At 42.9% G+C, this 19,311-nt stretch overlaps 1 protein-coding gene across 1 annotated transcript; it reads left to right on the forward strand.

Moving 5' to 3' along the window:
* Nucleotides 1–112: 112 nt before the first annotated feature.
* On the forward strand, nucleotides 113–18,589 carry LCT (lactase). The gene is made up of 17 exons (XM_051623175.1): nucleotides 113–776; nucleotides 2,376–2,455; nucleotides 3,736–3,819; nucleotides 4,666–4,768; nucleotides 5,401–5,479; nucleotides 5,934–6,621; nucleotides 6,977–7,622; nucleotides 8,896–10,455; nucleotides 10,792–11,060; nucleotides 11,499–11,789; nucleotides 12,689–12,887; nucleotides 13,582–13,784; nucleotides 14,159–14,268; nucleotides 15,756–15,890; nucleotides 16,548–16,771; nucleotides 17,436–17,672; nucleotides 18,381–18,589. Exons 1-17 carry the CDS (start codon nucleotides 113–115, stop codon nucleotides 18,587–18,589), a joined length of 5,781 nt encoding a protein of 1,926 aa, XP_051479135.1.
* The last annotated feature ends 722 nt before the right edge of the window (nucleotides 18,590–19,311 follow it).

A 19,311-nucleotide genomic window follows, 5' to 3' on the forward strand; every position in this document is an offset into this window, starting at 1 on the left:
TGCCAGCTAGTTCTGGGCACGTTTATCTGTGTAGTAGATAGTCTCAGTTAAATATTACTTCCACTGTAGTATAAATAGCAGGGAATAACTGTTTTCTGAAGAGGGGGCAGAAATGGAGCTGATTTGTAGGACAGTTGTCTTCTTCCTGTTTGTCTCTCCCAGCCTTGGGATAGACAGGGAATTTGCTCAGAATTTTATTGCCATTGCTGGACCTCTACCCAGCAAGTCAGTAAATAGACTGCATCTGCAGAACCAAGTCCTACCCAGGGAAGATCAGAGCCCTGCAGTGGCTGAAGCCCCTGACTACCTGTGCCAACAGGATCTTGTGGCTCTTGAGCTGCCCCACTACTTCTCCCAGCTCCGTGAGAATGGGGTGACACACTACAAAGTCTTCCTGCCTTGGGGACACATTCTGCCAACGGGGGATGCCAGGAAGCCGGATGAAGCTCAAGTGCAGTGTTACCAGGAGTTGCTCAAGACCTTGGTTGCTGCAGACATCAGGCCAGTGGTTGTTCTGCATCAGCAGCGTGTCCCTGGCGCCGTGGCCATGCAGATCGCGGGTAGGAAATCCAGGTCTTTCGTGGACCTGTTTGTGGAATACGCAGAGTTCAGCTTCTGTGCGTTTGGAGACCTGGTTGATGTGTGGCTCACCTTCAGCCACCTGCCAGAGGTCCTTAACAGCCTGCCTTACCATCACCCCCTCTACCAAGCCCAGGCCCTGGCTGCTGCTCATGAAAGAGCTTACACCCTCTACCGCGGGAAATACTCACCAGCAGGTAAGGAGACTGGGGAGAGGGATTTTTTTTATATGGTATTTTCACAGATACTTTGTGATGGAATTAAATGACAACTGCTACATGCAGTCCCTGTGGGAATGTGCTCTCAGTGCTCTCAGGGAAGTATTAAATAGATAAATTAATCTGAGCAGCAGAAACCAGTTCTTCCAGCATTATGATAGTTTTATATGCTTTTTCTCAAAGGGGTGTTTTCCACGTACTCTTAATCTAAAGACCAGCAGGTGCCCCCGATGAACTGTAGCTTCATACTGTTCATATACCAAACCTTAAATTTGTATAATAGAAGTGGGACTGAGACATAGGAAGACTCTTTGATTCCTGCCCAGTTATCTCTTTTTTAAAGCCTTAATACTTATTTCAACATCACTGAAAACTGGGATTGCAATTGCCACTGCTTCAGTGAGGAGAGGAAGACTGTGCCATCAGTCAGGGGCTGTGCTGTGATCTCTTACGTGTGATGGGTGAGGGCTTTTTCATTAAGGCATCCTGTGTTCCCAAGAAATACAGCTTTAGAGGTCCAGACCTAGCTGAAGAATCGGGTCAAATTCAACTCTCAGGTCTCCAGCCAAAAGGTGGAAATCTTCGTAAATGTATTGAAAAAATCTACTTAAACAAAGCTGATCATGGTTTAAAATGACATTTCCCATTTAATCAAAAGGAAATTATTTTACTTAAAAAAGTTAATTGAAATAGTTAAAGCAACATGAAACAAGGTATTTATTTCTTAGTGTAAAATGAAATTTAATTATCTCTATCGGGTACAAATTAAAATGACTCTGATCCAGTCATGTTCTGGTTTTTTTCTATCTGCAGTGTCCTTGGTTTGACTTTCCTCATTGCAGACACTGGGATTTTAAAGTAATTAAATCTTAACTCTACCTGTATTACCCAGAGCAAGAGAGTTTCACTTCTATGATGGGTACCTGAGATTTTCTAAGCAGCTGCCCTCTTGGGTCTGTCTTCTTTGGGCTTGGAGTTTTTCCGTCCCAGGCAGACAACCAGTAGAGCTTTCTGAGTAACTTTTTTATTTCAAATTTTAAATTAACTTACTTATTTTGAACTCTTGCTTTTGTCAGGAATACTTAGCAGTGCAGTTCACACTATCTGGTGATAGCCCCTAGAAGTTGCCTGGCTTCCTTGTCACCTTGCCCATCCCCAAAAGTTCTCAGCATCCCAGGATCTCAGCAGCATCCAGCACAGAATGAATTTAAAAGTTAACCACTGTAGAACCACTACAAAGGCACGAAAATTAGAGCTATTACTTACATTTATGCCACTGGACATTCTGATCCACCTTCCTGCTAGGAATGGTGCTGTGTATGAGCAGTCATGATGACAAGATGTATTGACAAAGACTCCTTGAATCCTTCCTTTGAGTTTCTACCTTCTTCATCTCTCCAATGAAATCATAGTGGGTATTCTGAATTCAGCTACCCAGGACACTGTCTAATGTTCCTCATCTTCAAAAATTTCCAACTGATTTTAAAATAATGGAACTTTTTGATTTGCCTTTAACATAAAATCACTTCTAATTTGTCCTTAACGTGCTACCAAGAGGCTGCCTCTTCTCTTTTCAAGGTGGAAAGCTGTCCATTGCTTTAGGAATGGGTCAGGTCTTGGAAAGTGAGTCATCAGAATTGCTTTCAGTTTTTCTTCAGGTAACACCTTAATAGAAATTATTTCCAAAATCATATTAATTTTATTCAATTTACTTTGATTTTTATGTATGGGATCAAGTGACTTGTTACAAGTTAAATAACATTTTAGCAAGTTAACCAACTGACCAATTAGATAAATTTTACTCTTTTGTTTGGTCTGATTATGTGAAGCTTGCTGATTTAAAAAATTACTTCAGCATCCTTCCTTGGCTAGTAAGCACTGGCCAAGAGATATGGCAATATATTTGCTCTCATAATTGGCAATTTTAGCAATACACATGTTTAGATTATAAGGTGTCTGCAAAAAGTGCACCCATTGTCACTTCCTTTGCAAGTCTACTTAATGCACCACCAAAGAAACAGATACCTTAAGTAACTGGTATTTTAAAAATCTGCTTATTATGTTAAAACACAGACTGAGCTGTGCTTAAAGTGATCTAGTTGCACAGGGATGGCACAACTTGAGAAAACATAATTTCTACAAAGATGATGACACCCTTTCTGTAAAGACCAAGCTCTCTGTTGGTAGCTGTCTTCACATAGAGGATGTTGATGTAGGATACAGTGAACAAATGCAGGTTTTTTCTTGTATTCAAAATCCTTCAAACTTTAATAATGGAGTAAGCAGTGTTGTAGTCATGACATTTCAATGATATAAGCAAGGTGTGGTTTGTAGGGAGAGGAAATATGTGGTATTAGATGAGCTGACTAAACTAGAAGAAAACCTTGGACTGAAAAATAAACTGAACGCTTATCAGTTTTTTTCCAGCTTTATCAGCTGGTTTAATAAAAGCATATGGTCTATTCCCTTGACTTCTGGTGGGGTAATACTTGTAGTTCAGATTCATCAAAGATTTTTGAAGTGGACTTTCCCCAAAGGATTATTGATAATGCCTGCCTAAGCCATATGGTTGCAAAGGTTCCTCTGTCTGATTAATCATAGACACTCTTACTAATAAAAAAGTCAACTGTAAATCATTAATATTAAATGCATAAAATGCACCTAGAATTTATTTTACCTGTTTAAGTTTTACTTTGTTTAGAAGGAGAGATTGAAACTGCATCTTCCCATACAGTATCCAATTTGTACTAATTTGATATATATATTTATGTATCTCAACATTCTGTGATATTGTCCAGGGCATCCATGTAGTCATATGGCTTCTAACTCCAGCAATGTATCCTTATCAAGCATTTAATTATTTTTAATAATTTTTAATGTAATACCTGCAAAAAATACATTTTACTCTAGGATTATTCTTTTCCCCTTTTTCTTCCAGGATTCAGTAGACTTTCTGTCTCTCAGCCTTCAGTACTCTTGTGGAAATGAAACAGATTTCTACAAGAAATGGAATGAATTCCAGGTAACATGATGCACAGTGTTGAAATTACAGTATCAGGCAACAGACCATAAGTAAAAAGGGGAATTCCACGTTTCTTGATGCATGTCTAAATAGTTCTGATTTGCTTTGAGAGCTCGGACAACCCCTACACTAGGAAACAGCTGCATAGTGCTCACTTATTTCTCTGTTGTTATTCTGACTTTGAAACAGGTGTTTGAAAGTGCTGGAAAGGATCATCTTGGTCAGTGCTCATGACTGATGGATTCATTAACGACTGGAATGGCATAATGCTTTCTTTTGTCCAGTACTGAAAAATCTCTTGCATCTTAAGTGCTTGATAAGCTGTTAGGTTAATATCTGTACACTAAGATACTATTTTATTCCAGGGTGGGTTCTGCGACTGCAACTGGTAGTGAACTTCTTTCTTAAAATCCTGAAGATGAGAGTTATCTAGCAACTAGGTAGCAGAGTGAGGAGCTATCTTTGTGGCTTATTCTCTTTAGGGTCCCAACATGCTGCAGTTACTCAAAGAATCTGGAATGGGCCATTTATGGCAACAGATTCTTACCAAACAAGCTTTCGAAAAAGCTTTCCTTGTGCCTTTTCAATGATGAGTTGAACACTGAAGGTTTTGAAGTTTTATGCTTTAATTTGCACTGTGCTTTTTTTGGATCAGAGAAAAATAGTGGGTGGTATTTAATGCTTACTCTGTTGATTTATTACTTTAACTTTGAATAACTTTATCACCAATTGTCAATGTTCTAAGCATTTCTTATTCTGTGTTAAAAGCAACAGATGCCAAGAGCATGGTTTTCCTAGCTAGCTGATGCTTCTTTTCATGCAAGTCTCTGACTTCTGTTTTTGCAGAATGTCTGGAAGAACACAGAGATCTTGATTTTCAGTTTAAAGTTAATTGATTGTGGTTCCAAGGAAGAGAATCTTGTCACACCGGTAGCTGCCATTGTCACTGGTGAGTCACATGTTTCAAAAAGGAGAGGTTTTTTTAGCTAAGCTCTGCATGGCAAATTATAGAGGAAATTCAAAATAGTCCAGTCCAGGCTGCTACTATTAGATGAAATAACTTTATGGTTTCTTTCATAGCTGCCTTGGAAAGTTAAGGGTAGATGGTGAGTGTTGAGGGAGGGGAAGCAGGAAATCTTTCCCAAAACTTTCAGTCATTTTTGTCAGCATCAAGTTGCACCAGGGGAGGTTCAGATTGGATGTTAGGAAAAATGTATTTACCAAAAAGGAATGTCAGGCATTGGAACAGGCTGTGTAGGGAGATGCTGGAGTCATCATCCCTGGAGGAATTTCAGAGATCTGTAGATGTGGCACTTAAGGACATGGTTTAGCGGTTGACTTGGCAGTGTGAGTTTTACTGTTGGACTTGATGATCTTAATGGTCTTTTCTGACCTAAATGATTCTATGATTCTGTATAATTTCGTAACATGCAGTTGTAAATATCTAATGAAAACCAACATATGTGAGCTGAGAAAAATATGAGAAGCACCTTGTTTCTAAAGGTGTAGTTATATGTACAAGTAGTGTCATATCATCTAAATTGTGACTAAGTCCATCACTTCCCATTTGTTTGTTTTCAGCTATTAATAAAGAAGAGACACGTATGATTGGATATGATGTTAATGAGTTCTTGGACTTCTCAGCACCTCATGTTTTAAGGTACAGCTTTTGCCCCTTAAATCAGTTACTATAACAAAATTGTGTCCTCTCGAAACCTCTGTGGGGGCAGACACAAGGTGGTTTTAGTGGTGAAGTCTGCTGTTAGTTACTGAAAGGACTGGAAAGGAGTTCCCTTCTGCTGAGCCCAGTCACTTGCTGTTATGGGCCGTCTTCTGTCCTACTATTACAGGCGATGTAATCTCTTCCAGTCTCACATCCTTTGTAGCCCAAATTCCACTTTCAGTTCCATGTGCAGTTAGCTCTGTGCACTCCACCTTCATCTGCTAGGTGGATGGCAGCAGGCTGGATCATTAAGGTGACAAAGGAACTATACCCTAAGTGGCTTATGTGAGTGGAATGAGAAGCAAACAGTTCTTTTATTCCCCAGGTTGGCAAGTTCTTTGGCACTGGTACCCACCTCAGATATTTTAACTACTTTTTATTCTATTTCCAGCAAAACAAATATTCTACAGGAGAACTCAGATGCTGTTCCTGCCCCTCGCTCCTCCTATCAAACAGTTTGGGAAATGTTTGCTAAACAATCTGAACTGGAGAGGGATTATTTCCTGCAAGATGTTTTCCCAAGTGGTTTCCTCTGGGGCATATCCACAGGTGCCTTTAACATTGAAGGAGCTTGGGCAGAGGATGGGAAAGGAGAGAGCATCTGGGATCACTTTGGGCATGCAGGTCATGTCCACATGAACCAAACAGCAGATGTGGCATGTGACAGCTACTATAAAACCAGCTATGACATTTACCTACTTAGGGGTCTTAATCCCCAACTGTACAAATTTTCATTATCCTGGCCTAGAATTTTTCCTACTGGCACCAACAAGACCATCAACTTCAATGGTGTTGCTTATTACAAACAATTAATTAACCAATTGCTAGACCTTAACATTGAGCCCATGGTGACTCTGTTCCACTGGGACCTCCCGCAAGCTCTTCAGGTTCTTGGTGGCTGGCAGAATGACAGTATCATAGATGCTTTTGTCAACTATGCAGACTTTTGCTTTTCCACTTTTGGGGATCGTGTCAAGTTCTGGATTACTTTCCATGAGCCTTGGGTTATCAGCTACGCTGGGTATGGCACTGGAAAGCATCCTCCAGGAATCACTGACCCAGGAGTAGCATCTTACAAGGTATAACTAGAATTCTTCAGCTGCTATTGTTCTGTTTTCCTGTGATGGTTGTGTACTTTAACTATGTTCAAGCCCGATGTGGCCTCTGAGACAAGTATTTGCTTTTCGGATTTATGATACTTGCAAAAAAAGGGTTACTTAAGGGGTGCTAGATGCTTTTATTTTTCTGTTCTGAAAGCTGGTGTTGATGGGTAGCCAGGTTCTTCTGCTTATTCCAAAACCTACTTGCAGTCTCTGGGTATCATTATTTGTTCTGCCAAGGTTTCTTCTTTTGGATGGAGATGACATTCTCAATGCTTAAGAGTTCTTGTGCAAAGCAGTGTGGCACACACATTCCTCTGCTTTCTGCCCCCAGGTGGCTCACACAATTCTCAAGGCTCATGCCAAGGTCTGGCACCTGTACAATGACAAATACCGTTCTCGGCAACTGGGAAAGGTGGGGCTGGTGCTGAACTCAGATTGGGCTGAACCCAAGACTCCAACCAACTCTGAGGACGTGAGGGCATCTGAGAGGTACCTGCAGTTCATGCTTGGCTGGTTTGCTCACCCTATATTTGTTAATGGTGATTACCCTGATATCTTGAAGGCTCGGATCCAGGAAGTAAACCAGCAGTGCTCCACAACAGTTGCACAGCTGCCCCTGTTTACAGAGGAGGAGAAATCCTGGGTGAAAGGGACTGCAGATTTTTTTGGTCTTTCCCATTACACTTCTCACTTGGTCAGTGCTGTGACCAACAGGACCTGCACACCAGGTTATGAGAGCATCGGGAACTTCTCCTTGCACGTAGACCCTTCTTGGCCACAGACTGCCTCTTCTTGGGTCCATGTGGTTCCTTGGGGATTGAGACGGCTGCTGAAGTTTGTGTCCCAGGAATATACAGGGACAAAGATCCCAATTTACATAGCAGGAAATGGTGTGCCCACAGAAGACACAGGGGATCTAATTAACGACACTCTGCGAGTGGATTATTTCCACCAGTACATCAATGAGGCTCTAAAAGGTATGGAGAAATTTGTATGTATGTATGTATGTATGTATGTATGTATTTATTTATTTATTTTAGATAATGGCAGCTAGTTATTCTATCTCTTCCATGGTGGTTAACTTTAAAACATCACCACTTGCATAGTGATACGAGGTCAGCTGCTTGCTCTGTATGTAGTGTGACCTCATATACTTCAGCCTGTCTGGTGTCCAGATGTGGAACTCTCCATTCTGCTTACATATGGGACTAGATTTTTTACTTGTACAATTATTGTAGCCTGGACCCTAATGTCAGTCCCTGTGAGACCAGTGTTTATATACTGGAGCTCCTCAGAAGATCTGTCTGCAACTAGACTCTTGCCTGTGGAGATCTTGTAGATCAGGACTGAACTGGCTAAGCAGCTCTAACTAGCAGCATCCTTCTGGTGATAATTTTTAGGGAGATATTTATATCTCAGTCGTTTTGAGCAAGGTTCAGGATATGCTTATATCTTTGCAAACTGTTATCAGCTGACATAAAAATAATATTAGAGACTGAAGTTCTGGACAGGTAGAGAGATTTGAGATTTCAAATAAAGAGCTGACTGATACTCTCTTGAGATACATAAGCCAGGATTGTCAGGAAAATTTTATTTTATGCTGTATTAAATGGGCTGGTGATGAGTGTACAGCATTTGATCTTCTTGACCTAGTTCTCAGCATACTGACTGGAGTGTTAAAAGAGCTACAGAAAGCACAGTTTAGCATTGCTGTTATGGCTCAGCAGAAGTAGAGAAGATGGACTGAATTTGGGAAGTGAACTTCTCTGGAAGGAGGGAGATGTAGTTCTTTTTTGTAGGCAATGTGGGGAAGGATGCTGGACTTGACTCTGCTCATATTGGATATGCTGTGGTCGGGGAATATAGGCAAGCACTAAATACATGTAATATTTCAGTTTAAGCATAGTGTTAAATTTGAAAATGCACCGTATGCCTAAACGGATGAATTGTGCTTGAAAAACAAGAACACAAGGAAAAGGATACCAGTGGCACAAGTGTCCTGCACTCAGATTTGTCTTGATTAAATATTTCTTTTCTCATGCATTTTATTTGACCAGCTCCTATTACAGCGCTGGCTGCTTTTCTTGCCAGACACTCTTAATTTTGCATGGGTTTTTTTTTTGCCTAAAGACCATTGGTAGATGTTTGGCTTCTCACAATGTTACCTTCTCTTGTGGTGCTTAGTTGTGCTGTGCTTTGTTATGAAGATGCTCACACAAGTAACAGTGTCTTGTACTGTTTCTGTGACAGCGGTAAAACTAGACGCAGTTGATGTTCGGTCGTATATTGCCCGATCCCTGGTTGATGGCTTTGAAGGCCCAATGGGGTACAGCCTAAAATTTGGGCTGCATCATGTGAATTTTGAAGATAGCAACCGACCGAGGACTCCCAAGTCATCTGCTTATTTCTATTCTAGTGTTATTGAAAAAAATGGTTTCCCATCCAAAGTCTTGGACGGATTTTCTCCACCAGTGGTGTTTGACCTGCCTGTACCATCAAAGTTGCCAGATTTGCCAGCATCAGAAGTTCCCTCCAAGGCAAAGGTTGTCTGGCAGAAGTTTTCATCTCAAAAAGCCTTTGAAAGGGACATGTACTTTTATGGAACATTCCCAGAGGACTTTACATGGGGTGTGTCTTCCTCTGCCTACCAGATAGAGGGAGGTTGGGATGCTGATGGCAAAGGGCCCAGCATTTGGGATAACTTCACCCATGTCCCAGGAAATATAAAGAATAATGAGAATGGAGATATAGCTTGTGATAGCTACAACAAGGTGGAGCAAGATATTTACCTGCTGAGAGCCTTAGGGGTGAAGAACTATCATTTCTCCCTCTCCTGGTCTCGAATTTTCCCCAGTGGAAGGAACAACTCAATAAACAGCCATGGAGTTGACTATTACAACCGTCTCATTGATGGACTGGTTGCAAACAACATCACTCCGATTGTCACTCTCTACCACTGGGACCTGCCACAAGCTCTCCAGGGCATTGGTGGCTGGGAGAGCAACACACTGATTGACCTGTTTGATAGTTTTGCGGACTTCTGTTTCCAGACCTTTGGGGACAGAGTGAAGTTCTGGATTACATTCAACGAGCCCCAAGTCATTGCCTGGGGTGGCTATGGCTCTGGGGCTTTTCCACCCAGTGTCAAAGACCCTGGCAGTGCTCCCTACAGGGTTGCCCACATCTTATTGAAAGCTCATGCCAGGGTCTACCACACATATGATGACAAATACAGAGCGAGTCAGGGAGGGGTCATTGCCCTGTGTCCCAACATCGACTGGGTTGAGCCAAAGACACCAAGTGACCCCAGGGACATCGAAGCTGCAGACAGATACCTGCAGTTTTTGGTGGGGTGGTTTACACACCCCATTTTCAAAAATGGGGACTACCCAGAGGTCATGAAGTGGAAAGTTGGGAACAGGAGTGAGCTCCAGAACCTGCCGTCGTCTCGCCTACCGGTTTTCACAGCAGAAGAGCGTGAATACATCAGGGGCACAGCAGATGTTTTCTGCTTCAACACCTACACTTCCAAAATTGTAACCCATGCAACAACCCGCTTGAAGCCCTTCTCTTATGAGCATGACCGAGAAGTTTTAACAAAGGTTGACAGCTCCTGGCCTTCCTCAGCTATTCCTGAGCACCGCGCCGTGGCCTGGGGGCTGAGAAGGCTACTGAACTGGATCAAAGAAGAATATGGAAATCCCCCAATATACATAATGAAGAATGGGGTGGGGAGAAAGACCAAATCTGATGTTGATGACAATGCCAGGATATTTTATTATAAAACATATATTGATGAAGCTTTAAAAGGTACCAGTGTTTTCTTTTGTTCTGTTGGTGTTGTGGGTCTCCTTCCTAGATTTCTGTTTACTTTACTCCTCTGAAGAGTACTTTTTAAAGTGCTTGTTATCAGGCTTTTAAATATTCTGAATACAATATAAACATAGTGTTTCTTTTTATGATCTCCTTTCCTGGCTGTTTGTACTTTGTATCCTCCAACTATGAAGAATCTCTTAAAGATCTTCATTAACCAGTGCCAGCTTTATGATCCAGAAGTGTCTTTATACTTGCATGGGAATTCCCTGTGGTTCGTTTAGTGTGTGAATTATACCACTGATGCTCTTCCATTTGTTTCTGGTCTTTCAGCTTACAAGTTGGATGGTGTTAATCTGAGAGGATACAACGCTTGGTCTCTTATGGATAACTTTGAATGGTTGAATGGTTATGATCCAAGATTTGGATTGCACCAGGTTGATTTTGACAATCCCAACAGGCCAAGAACCCCAAAGCGCTCTGCCGTGTACTATGCAGGAGTCATCCGCAATAATGGGATCCCATTGCCAAAGGAAGATGAATTTCTATATGGAGAGTTTCCAGAGAACTTCTGGTGGAGTGTAGCAACTGCAGCATATCAGGTGAGGAAACCAAGGTGGACTCTTAAAGTATCTGGGGACAATTAATTCATTTTGGATGAGACACCTACAGATATTGTAACATTAGGTTTTACTGTCATTGAGGGTTAGTGTAACAGTCACTGTGAAAGTGAGGAACTTGGAAATATTTAAGGGGGTGGTTATGCCACAGGAATTGAGACAGCAGCATGGGCTTCACAAGAGCCAGCCAACATGGAGCAGCAGGTGAACTGAAACAATGCCTGTTCTGTGACACTGTGCTTTGCTAATACATCTTGCCTAGGCACCCAAGAGGTCTTACTAGATTGGAACAGCAAAACCACTGCTATTTCTAGTCTTAAGATGATAAGTCAAAATATTGTGTGGTGCCACAAAGACTTCTTTGCTAGGCCAAGACATGAATTTGGGCTTTACTAAGTTTCCCCCCGTCTTCAATTACAGATTGAGGGAGGATGGAGAGCAGATGGGAAAGGACTTAGCATTTGGGACAAATATGCTCACACTCCCTTGAAAATCAGCAATGATGACACTGGAGATGTAGCTTGTGACAGCTACCACAAGATTGAGGAGGATGTGGAAATGCTGAAAAACCTCAGGGTGTCTCACTATCGCTTTTCAATCTCCTGGTCCCGTGTTCTCCCAGATGGAACCACCAAATACATCAATGAAATGGGACTGAACTACTATGAAAGGCTTATCGATGCTCTTCTGGCAGCTAACATAAAGCCTCAGGTAACTAAAAGCAGTAGCTTTCAGGTAACTAAAAAACAGCAGAACCCAAGTATGATGCTCAGTGTGTGTTGCCATCCACCCACTCCTTCACAGAGAAATTGTTCTTCATTGTGTTGTGCAAGGAAATATGTTTTTTGCACAAGCAAATGAACTGGGAATATAGTGCTGTGTTAGACATGACTACCTGGGAAGATCACAGTAACCTTATTGTTGGCTGTTTCCAATTACCTGCTCATCCTTTATGTGCTTGGAAGTGGATTCCACAAGCACCTACACAGTCTTCTTTCCAGAGACTGAGGTGGGGCTGACCAACCTACAGTTCCCAGGATTCTCCTTCTTGCCTTTCTTGGAGATTGGTGTAATATTCTTTTCCCAGGAGTCCAGAAACTCCACTGATCAGCATGGTTTGTCAGAAATGATGGACAGTGACCTCACCACAGCATCAATCACTCTTTCAGAACTGTTGAGTTAATCTGAATTGTTCCCATAGGCATGTAGCTTGAGCAAACTTGTGCCTTCATGGCATTCCTCTAGACTGGTCCAACAGATGTAGCAGCCCAAATGGGTGTCCTGTATTTCATCTGAGAGTCAGTGCACAGCAGTTCTTCTCTGATGTGTTCTTGATACCACAAGGTGATGATGGTTGGTAAAAGCTTCATTTTCACCATCAGGCAGTCCCTAGAGTTTGAGTCATTTCCCCATATCCTAAAGAAACTGAAACACTGGTATTTCATTTGAGTGCATGAGTGATCACTACAAACTCAAACACCATTAGGAACAGGCAGCTGCAGATCCAAGCATGGTTTATTTATGTTCATAAATGAGGCTGGGTTACCATCCTTATTTCCTAAAGTAAGAGTCACTGGTTGAGTCCTTTCTCTTGCTGTCTTTCCCCACAGGTAACTCTCTACCATTGGGACCTCCCACAGGCACTGCAGAATGTTGGTGGGTGGGAGAATGATACTATAGTTCAGAGGTTTAAGGAATATGCTGAGCTCCTTTTCCAGAGATTGGGAGATAAGGTGAAATTTTGGATAACCCTCAATGAACCCTACAACACTGCATATCTTGGCTATGGTGTTGGCACAGCTGCTCCAGGTAGGACTCCTGGGCATGACCTCAGAGACTTCATGGCAGTGTAGGCACAACTCTGTGTTAAGCTGCTGCAGACTGGATGCCAGGGGCACGCAAAGGTAGAGCAAGGAAACAGAAGTTGTGGTGGGGATGGATGGGGCTTGGACTGCTGTGGTGTGGTGAATGGCCCTTCTCTCACTCTCCCTGTCCTCACCAAGACCCATCTTCCTTCCACTCCTCTAATCCCCTCCCCTGCAACCTCCAGTTGCACTTGCTGTCTGGAGCAGACCCCAGACCAGTTCCAGGGACCATGGAGAAGGGTTAGGGCTGGAGGAGAGTCAAGCTCAGCTGGCTCAGGGAAAGGAGTGATGGGAGCTGGCCTCAACACACAGCTTTCTGCTTTGCACCCTGGCAGCAGCAGCCTGTTGCCAGGGCTGGCAGTGCCACACAGGCAGCTCCTGAGCCAGTGTGTGTCCCACTGAAGGGGGAGGAAGGACGGATGCTGGGTCCTGCACAGCCTGCCCACTACAGCTGCACCTCCATCTGTCTCTGCTGAAGCACAATTTCAGGCACCAGGCGCTGCATGTTTGTTAATTTACTAACAAGCAGTTCTGGGTGTCCTTGGATGTGTGTTCCTAGCCTCCTGCTGGGAAGCAGCTGATGAGAAAGAAAGCTGGGAACTGCTGCTCCATGGGCTGTGCTGTCCCTGTCCCTGCAGGTGTCTCTGTTCGGCCTGGGCGAGCCCCCTACGTGGTGGGGCACAACTTGATAAAGGCCCACGCCGAGGCCTGGCACCTCTACAACGAGACCTACCGGGCAAAACAGGGAGGAATTATCTCCATCACCATCAACTCTGACTGGGCAGAACCAAGGAACCCACACAGCCAGGAGGACATCAACGCTGCCAGACAATACTTGCAGGTACAGAAACACCAGTCACAGCCCTCCCTGCTGCTCCTAAGTTTGTTCATCGTGGCACCCCCTCTCTGGGAGCTGGAGGTGCACAGAACCCGGGCTGGCATCTTGCTAAAAGAAAAGGATGAGCCAGAGGCATCACTGCAAGGGAACATATCACCCTTTTCTGGTGGCTAATCAAGTGTGCAACAGAAACAAGACAAATGTGGTTGCAGTGACAAAAGCTTATGAAATTACTGCCATTGTATGGGCACCCCTGGGTGTCTTCATGTGCCTGTTCGTTACACATTCAGGTACTACCTATAAAGCAGAGGAGAAATGGGTAAATCTGTTGCTTTGATACGTAGTTTATCCTTCTCCCTAATTATTTCCTGGCTTAGTTTCTTCTAGGTTGGTTTGCTCACCCCATCTTCAAAAATGGTGATTATAATGAAGTGATGAAAAAGAGGATTCGGGAACGCAGTCTGGCACAGGGTCTGAGCCAGTCCCGGTAAGAGCCCAGGCACACACCTGCTCCTGTTGTACTTGCTGTGCTGAAACCTGCTTTTCTGCTAGAAGTGCTAAATTTCAGTGATTCTGTTGCAAAGCCACTGTAAAAATCTTACTGAATCCTCACAGGGGAACTCTGGTGTGCATTTTGCCTGTTCCCTGTCTTTACCTCTCTTACAAACTGAATTTCTTAATGTAACCTATCTTTGGGGTACTAAGTTGGCAGCTCAGAGTGATACAGTAAATGCTCTGCTTTAGACACCTCATGACCATGGTAAATGTGTTTTAACTTTTCTTAAAACTATGTACTGAACTCAAGCACTGAGAATTCATTGGTCTCTCTGAATTATGTTTCTTATTTTCCATTCCCATTATTCTTAGCATTATTGTGGTAACAGTTTTGAATGGTTTTCCTTTTCTCTTGCTTTTTAGGCACATACAGGGAAAACACTTTTTTCCCCTCTTCACCTTAATACAAATTCAATGGGGTATATTTGATCTGGGGCTATTCCTCATCGTTCCTCTCTGAAAATGCAAAAGACCTTGTTTTGAAACGAGGGGATAGTGTGTGCTCTGCAGCAGAGGCAGGTGTCCTCAAGATTTGTGTTATTGCTTTTGTATGTGGCTAAAGCTGCATTCTTAGGCACTTTATTTGACACATTATTTCTTCTCTGGCAGTTGCTGCCAATAATAAGAGCAAAGTCACGTGCATTGCTTTACGAGAGAACGTGCCTAAGCATCTCAAGCTGGGGAGAAGTCTTGTTCTCAATGTAAGACTTCGAACTCTCAAGCATCATCAAATTGCCGGGAGCAATTTGCTGAAAATGCCTTTTCAGCAGGGGTTGCCTAGGGACATAACTCCCAGGAGAGTTTACCCTGGGTGTTCCTGACTCTGTTTCTTACTCTGTGTAGAGAGTGTACGGCTGCAGATCCCAAAGGTGGATGTTCTTCCCTTTGGAAGGGAACCAAGCACTTTGGGATTAAATGGTAAAGTCATTTAATCTGCTTCTCTGGGTGGGGACAGGAACCCCTGGATGTCACTGGCTGCTGAGAGGCACCGTTTCATACTCTCTTCTGTCAGAGCTAATCATGTTCTTGCAGGATGGTGGGCTGAGACAGGTCACTCATGAATACTGCGGCTCTAGGTTTCCACAGGGGTGTGGTGAGCACGTGGCAACCAAAATGTTGACAGTTCCTCCCAGTGCACTCCTGACTGGGCAAACACTGTTTCTTGTCTTACAAAGCAGGATGATAGTCAAACTTCTTGTTTGACCATGAGCAGGACCTCTAGCCATCAGGCGTCTTTTTTTCTGGTCAGTTCTTTTCATCTCTTGGAGAACGTTAGAGCAGGCAGCATGAATTGCATATTCTAGCAAAAGCTTAATTTATGCAACAGGACTAGGGGTAGTAGGGGGGTAGAAGAAGAGAAAATATGGAGAAGACTTACGTTTTGAGGAGTTTATGCTTTTTTTCTGTTTTCTGTTGCAGGCTTCCAGAATTTACTGAAAGTGAAAAGCAAAGAATTAAAGGCACATATGACTACTTTGGTCTAAATCATTATACTACAGTTTTAACATACAACATAAACTATCCTGCTGGCATTCTGTCATATGACTCTGACAGGTGAGAGATGAATCTAAATTATTGGCCAAGTAAAATATGCACACCTGGAGCCTGGGCCGAGTGAGCAGTGTAAACTGCTAGCAAACAAAGCCATGACATAGGTATTTTAAGCTGTTATAACCAACACTGGGGAAAATACTCCCAAACAGTACCAAGCAGCCCTTTTTTTACAGGCCTGATAATAAATATGAATGGTAAAAACAGAACAAAAAACTTAAGAGGATCTACTAAAGGAAGGAATCTGCACTCCCAGTGGTTTAGGATCAGCTGTAAACAGTATTTATTGTAATTCCTCATCTACAGCCTGCAGTCTGAACTGCCAGATAATCCTGGTTTATGGATACTGCTCCATTTGCTGTTAAACAGTTGTTAGTTCCCTCACCACATTGACTAGATGTCAGAGTTCAAAGCCTGAATAGTTACATCACTTCATGGTTTAAGTCAAGATTTTTATGTAGGTACCAGTTTCTTTCCCCAGCTTCAAAAGGTAAACAATAGGAGCTTACTAGTTTTTTGGATGAGAATGAAGGTAATGGTGGGACCACAGACGGGGGTGAACACAGGCTGTTTTCTGAAACGTTTCCAGAGATCAGATATGAAATTATTACGACTCCCCTTTGCTGCTGCACCCCTTGACCAGTGTGTCCTCCTCCGCAGGGGTGTAGCGTCAGTAACTGACCGCAGCTGGCTGAACTCTGGTTCCTTCTGGCTAAAGGTGACGCCCTTTGGTTTCCGAAAGATCCTGAGGTGGATAAAGGAAGAGTACAACAACCCTCCCATTTATGTGACTGAAAACGGGGTCTCGGAAAGGGGAGCCGTGGACTTCAATGACACTTGGCGCACGCATTACTATCGGAGCTACATTAACGAGGCACTGAAAGGTAAGCGTGATTATTTACATCTGATCATCCCAATCTCCAGAGAGCCGCAATGTTTTGACACAAGACCGATGGCTATAAAGCAAGTTGTGAGGAGCTGAAAGACCCCTGCCATCACGGTACAAGTTACACACACGAGATTCACTCTGTATTCATTTCTGAGAGCCTTTGGGTTTGGCAGAGCTGCCCAAGGATAGCCACAGCTTTGCAGGGAAAGGATTTCTAAAGGAAGAGATAAAGGCAGATCTAAATTATCCAACTCTGGGTTTAGTACATCTTCCTTGTACAGCTGCATCTGGCAGGAGCAGGAACTACTATTTGATAAATACCTATTTTGACTTCTAGTTGTCTTTAAAATAAATGTGTCTTTTAAAGAACAGAAAACAAACCTGAAACTGGTTTCAGTTACAGCAGTGACCAAGCAACATCAGGGAAGGGCTTTTTCAGTTTGCTTCTCTGACCTACTGGGAGCTAGCTGCTGGCCAGACGTTCTGACCATGCTCATTTACTGCCTTTTAGCAGTGAGGCCCCACAAGCATTTGTTTATACCAGGGTTGTGAGTTGATGGTTCCTGTGTTTACTGGACAAAAGCTTTGATTTTGTTTTTTTGAGCACCTCTTGTCACCCAGCTGCACAACTGACCTGTTCTGTCTCGTCCTGGTAACAGCCGTTGTGCTTGATGGCGTTGACTTACGAGGCTACACCGCCTGGACACTGATGGACAACTTTGAGTGGGCAGTGGGATTTGATGAAAGGTTTGGGTTCTATCATGTGAATTTCACAGCTCCCGACTTGCCACGGCGCCCCAAGGCCTCAGCCAGGTATTACTCTCAGATCATAAACTGCAATGGGTTTCCAGACCCAGCAACGGGCCCACATCCCTGTCTGGAACTGGAGCCTGAAGGTAAGCAATGCAGCAGAAATCATGTTCATCTGCACCCGATTCTAATCTCCAAAGGTTTCCGTATGATCTTTAAAGACTCCCATTTTCTGCACTAGTTTTTTAAGGGCTCCAGTAGTGCACTGACTAATCATCAAGCTTCCTTATAACTGAAGGTACTGCTGTGGCATTATGTCACTTCTGTATGTAAAACCAGAATAGTAGGCTTGTGCAATAGCACCTTGGGGCATGCTTGTCTCCAAAAGAAACCCAATTCCCTTCTACTTTTCTCTGAGTACCAGGGCTTCCTTAGATGTTTTCCAAGCCACACACATTCACTATTCCCACATCATTTTTTCTGACCAGTTTTTAATACTTTATACAAATTGGTGTTTTGGTGAAGCCTTTGGAAATATTCTTTTGTCACAGATGTTTGCTGAACTGGAGGAGTGGGTTTAACAGCAACTACTGTTAAGTCTGGGGCTTTGGGGATTGACCATGGCTGTCGGACAACTCCTGGAGTCTCAAGAGTAGCACTTTTAGCCTTGGTTGTGCCTTTACCCTGAGCTAGAATTGTGTGAATTGCTGATCTACAGAATTACAGCTCCTGCCGAAGTACTGCCCAGCAACAGTGAAAGCCTTGCAAGGCAGGAAGGGCCACACACACCAGCACAGGGCAATGCTCACCCCAGGCTCTGGACTAACACTTTCTTATTGTTTTCTCAGGGACAGTGACACCCACAGAGGCCACCCCAGGACTGGCTGACAGTGTTCACTTTCTGGGATTAGATTTATCATCACAAAGTGCAGAAATAGCACTGTATGTGCTCTTTGCTCTTTCTGGAGTTGGAGCGTTGGGCTTGGCTCTTTTTGCATATAGGTATGGAGAATTATCCAAAAGATCCTGTAAGTTATCACACATGCAGCTTAGTAAAATGTAAAGATTCCATTTGATAAAGTGTGTGTTTGGTTTTGTTTTTATAAGAATTAAAAAAAAAGAAAAAAGAAAAAAGCCTAGAAAAAAGCACTAGGAAAAGAAACTGTTTCTCATCTAAACAGTGTTCCTACCTAGAAAGGCTGGACCAGATGCTCACTGAGGTTCCTTCCAACCTGGCATTCTATGATATGGGAAACCAAGTATGGGTACTACTGCAACCATGTCTTGCCTTAGAGACAGCTCCCCAGTAAAGGAAAATTTTTGTCTCTGTGAACTGCCTTCTCTTCTGCCCAGGCATGAGTGGGTTCATTTCTCAAAGAAAAAGGTAAAATTACTTGTTCCTATCTGCATAAGGATTCTGACCTTGTTATTGCTTCATCATCTCCCCTTGGTTGATACAGCCCCTTCAAAGGATCTGAGAGCATCCTTAAGAAGCTTCTTTGTGTTTTACGGCAAGTTAGTGTCCATACTGGTTTAAACTCATCTCAGATGATGTACTATTCTAGTGCAACTACTGCAATGTTTTTTTCCCTCCTTTCCTTATAAATTATTTAAAAAATAATGGAAGTAGTACTATGCCTTCACATTTGAGCAGAGTACAATAATACTTAATTAAATTTCCTTTAAATAGGAATCTGAAGCAGTGCAGAACACCCATAATATTTAGGTCTCTAACAATGAGATGTGTTGATAACTTTCCTCCAAAAGAAAACCTTCCATTTTTAT

Source organism: Apus apus, chromosome 6 (assembly GCF_020740795.1).
Source record: "Apus apus isolate bApuApu2 chromosome 6, bApuApu2.pri.cur, whole genome shotgun sequence".
Taxonomy (NCBI): Eukaryota; Metazoa; Chordata; class Aves; order Apodiformes; family Apodidae; genus Apus; species Apus apus.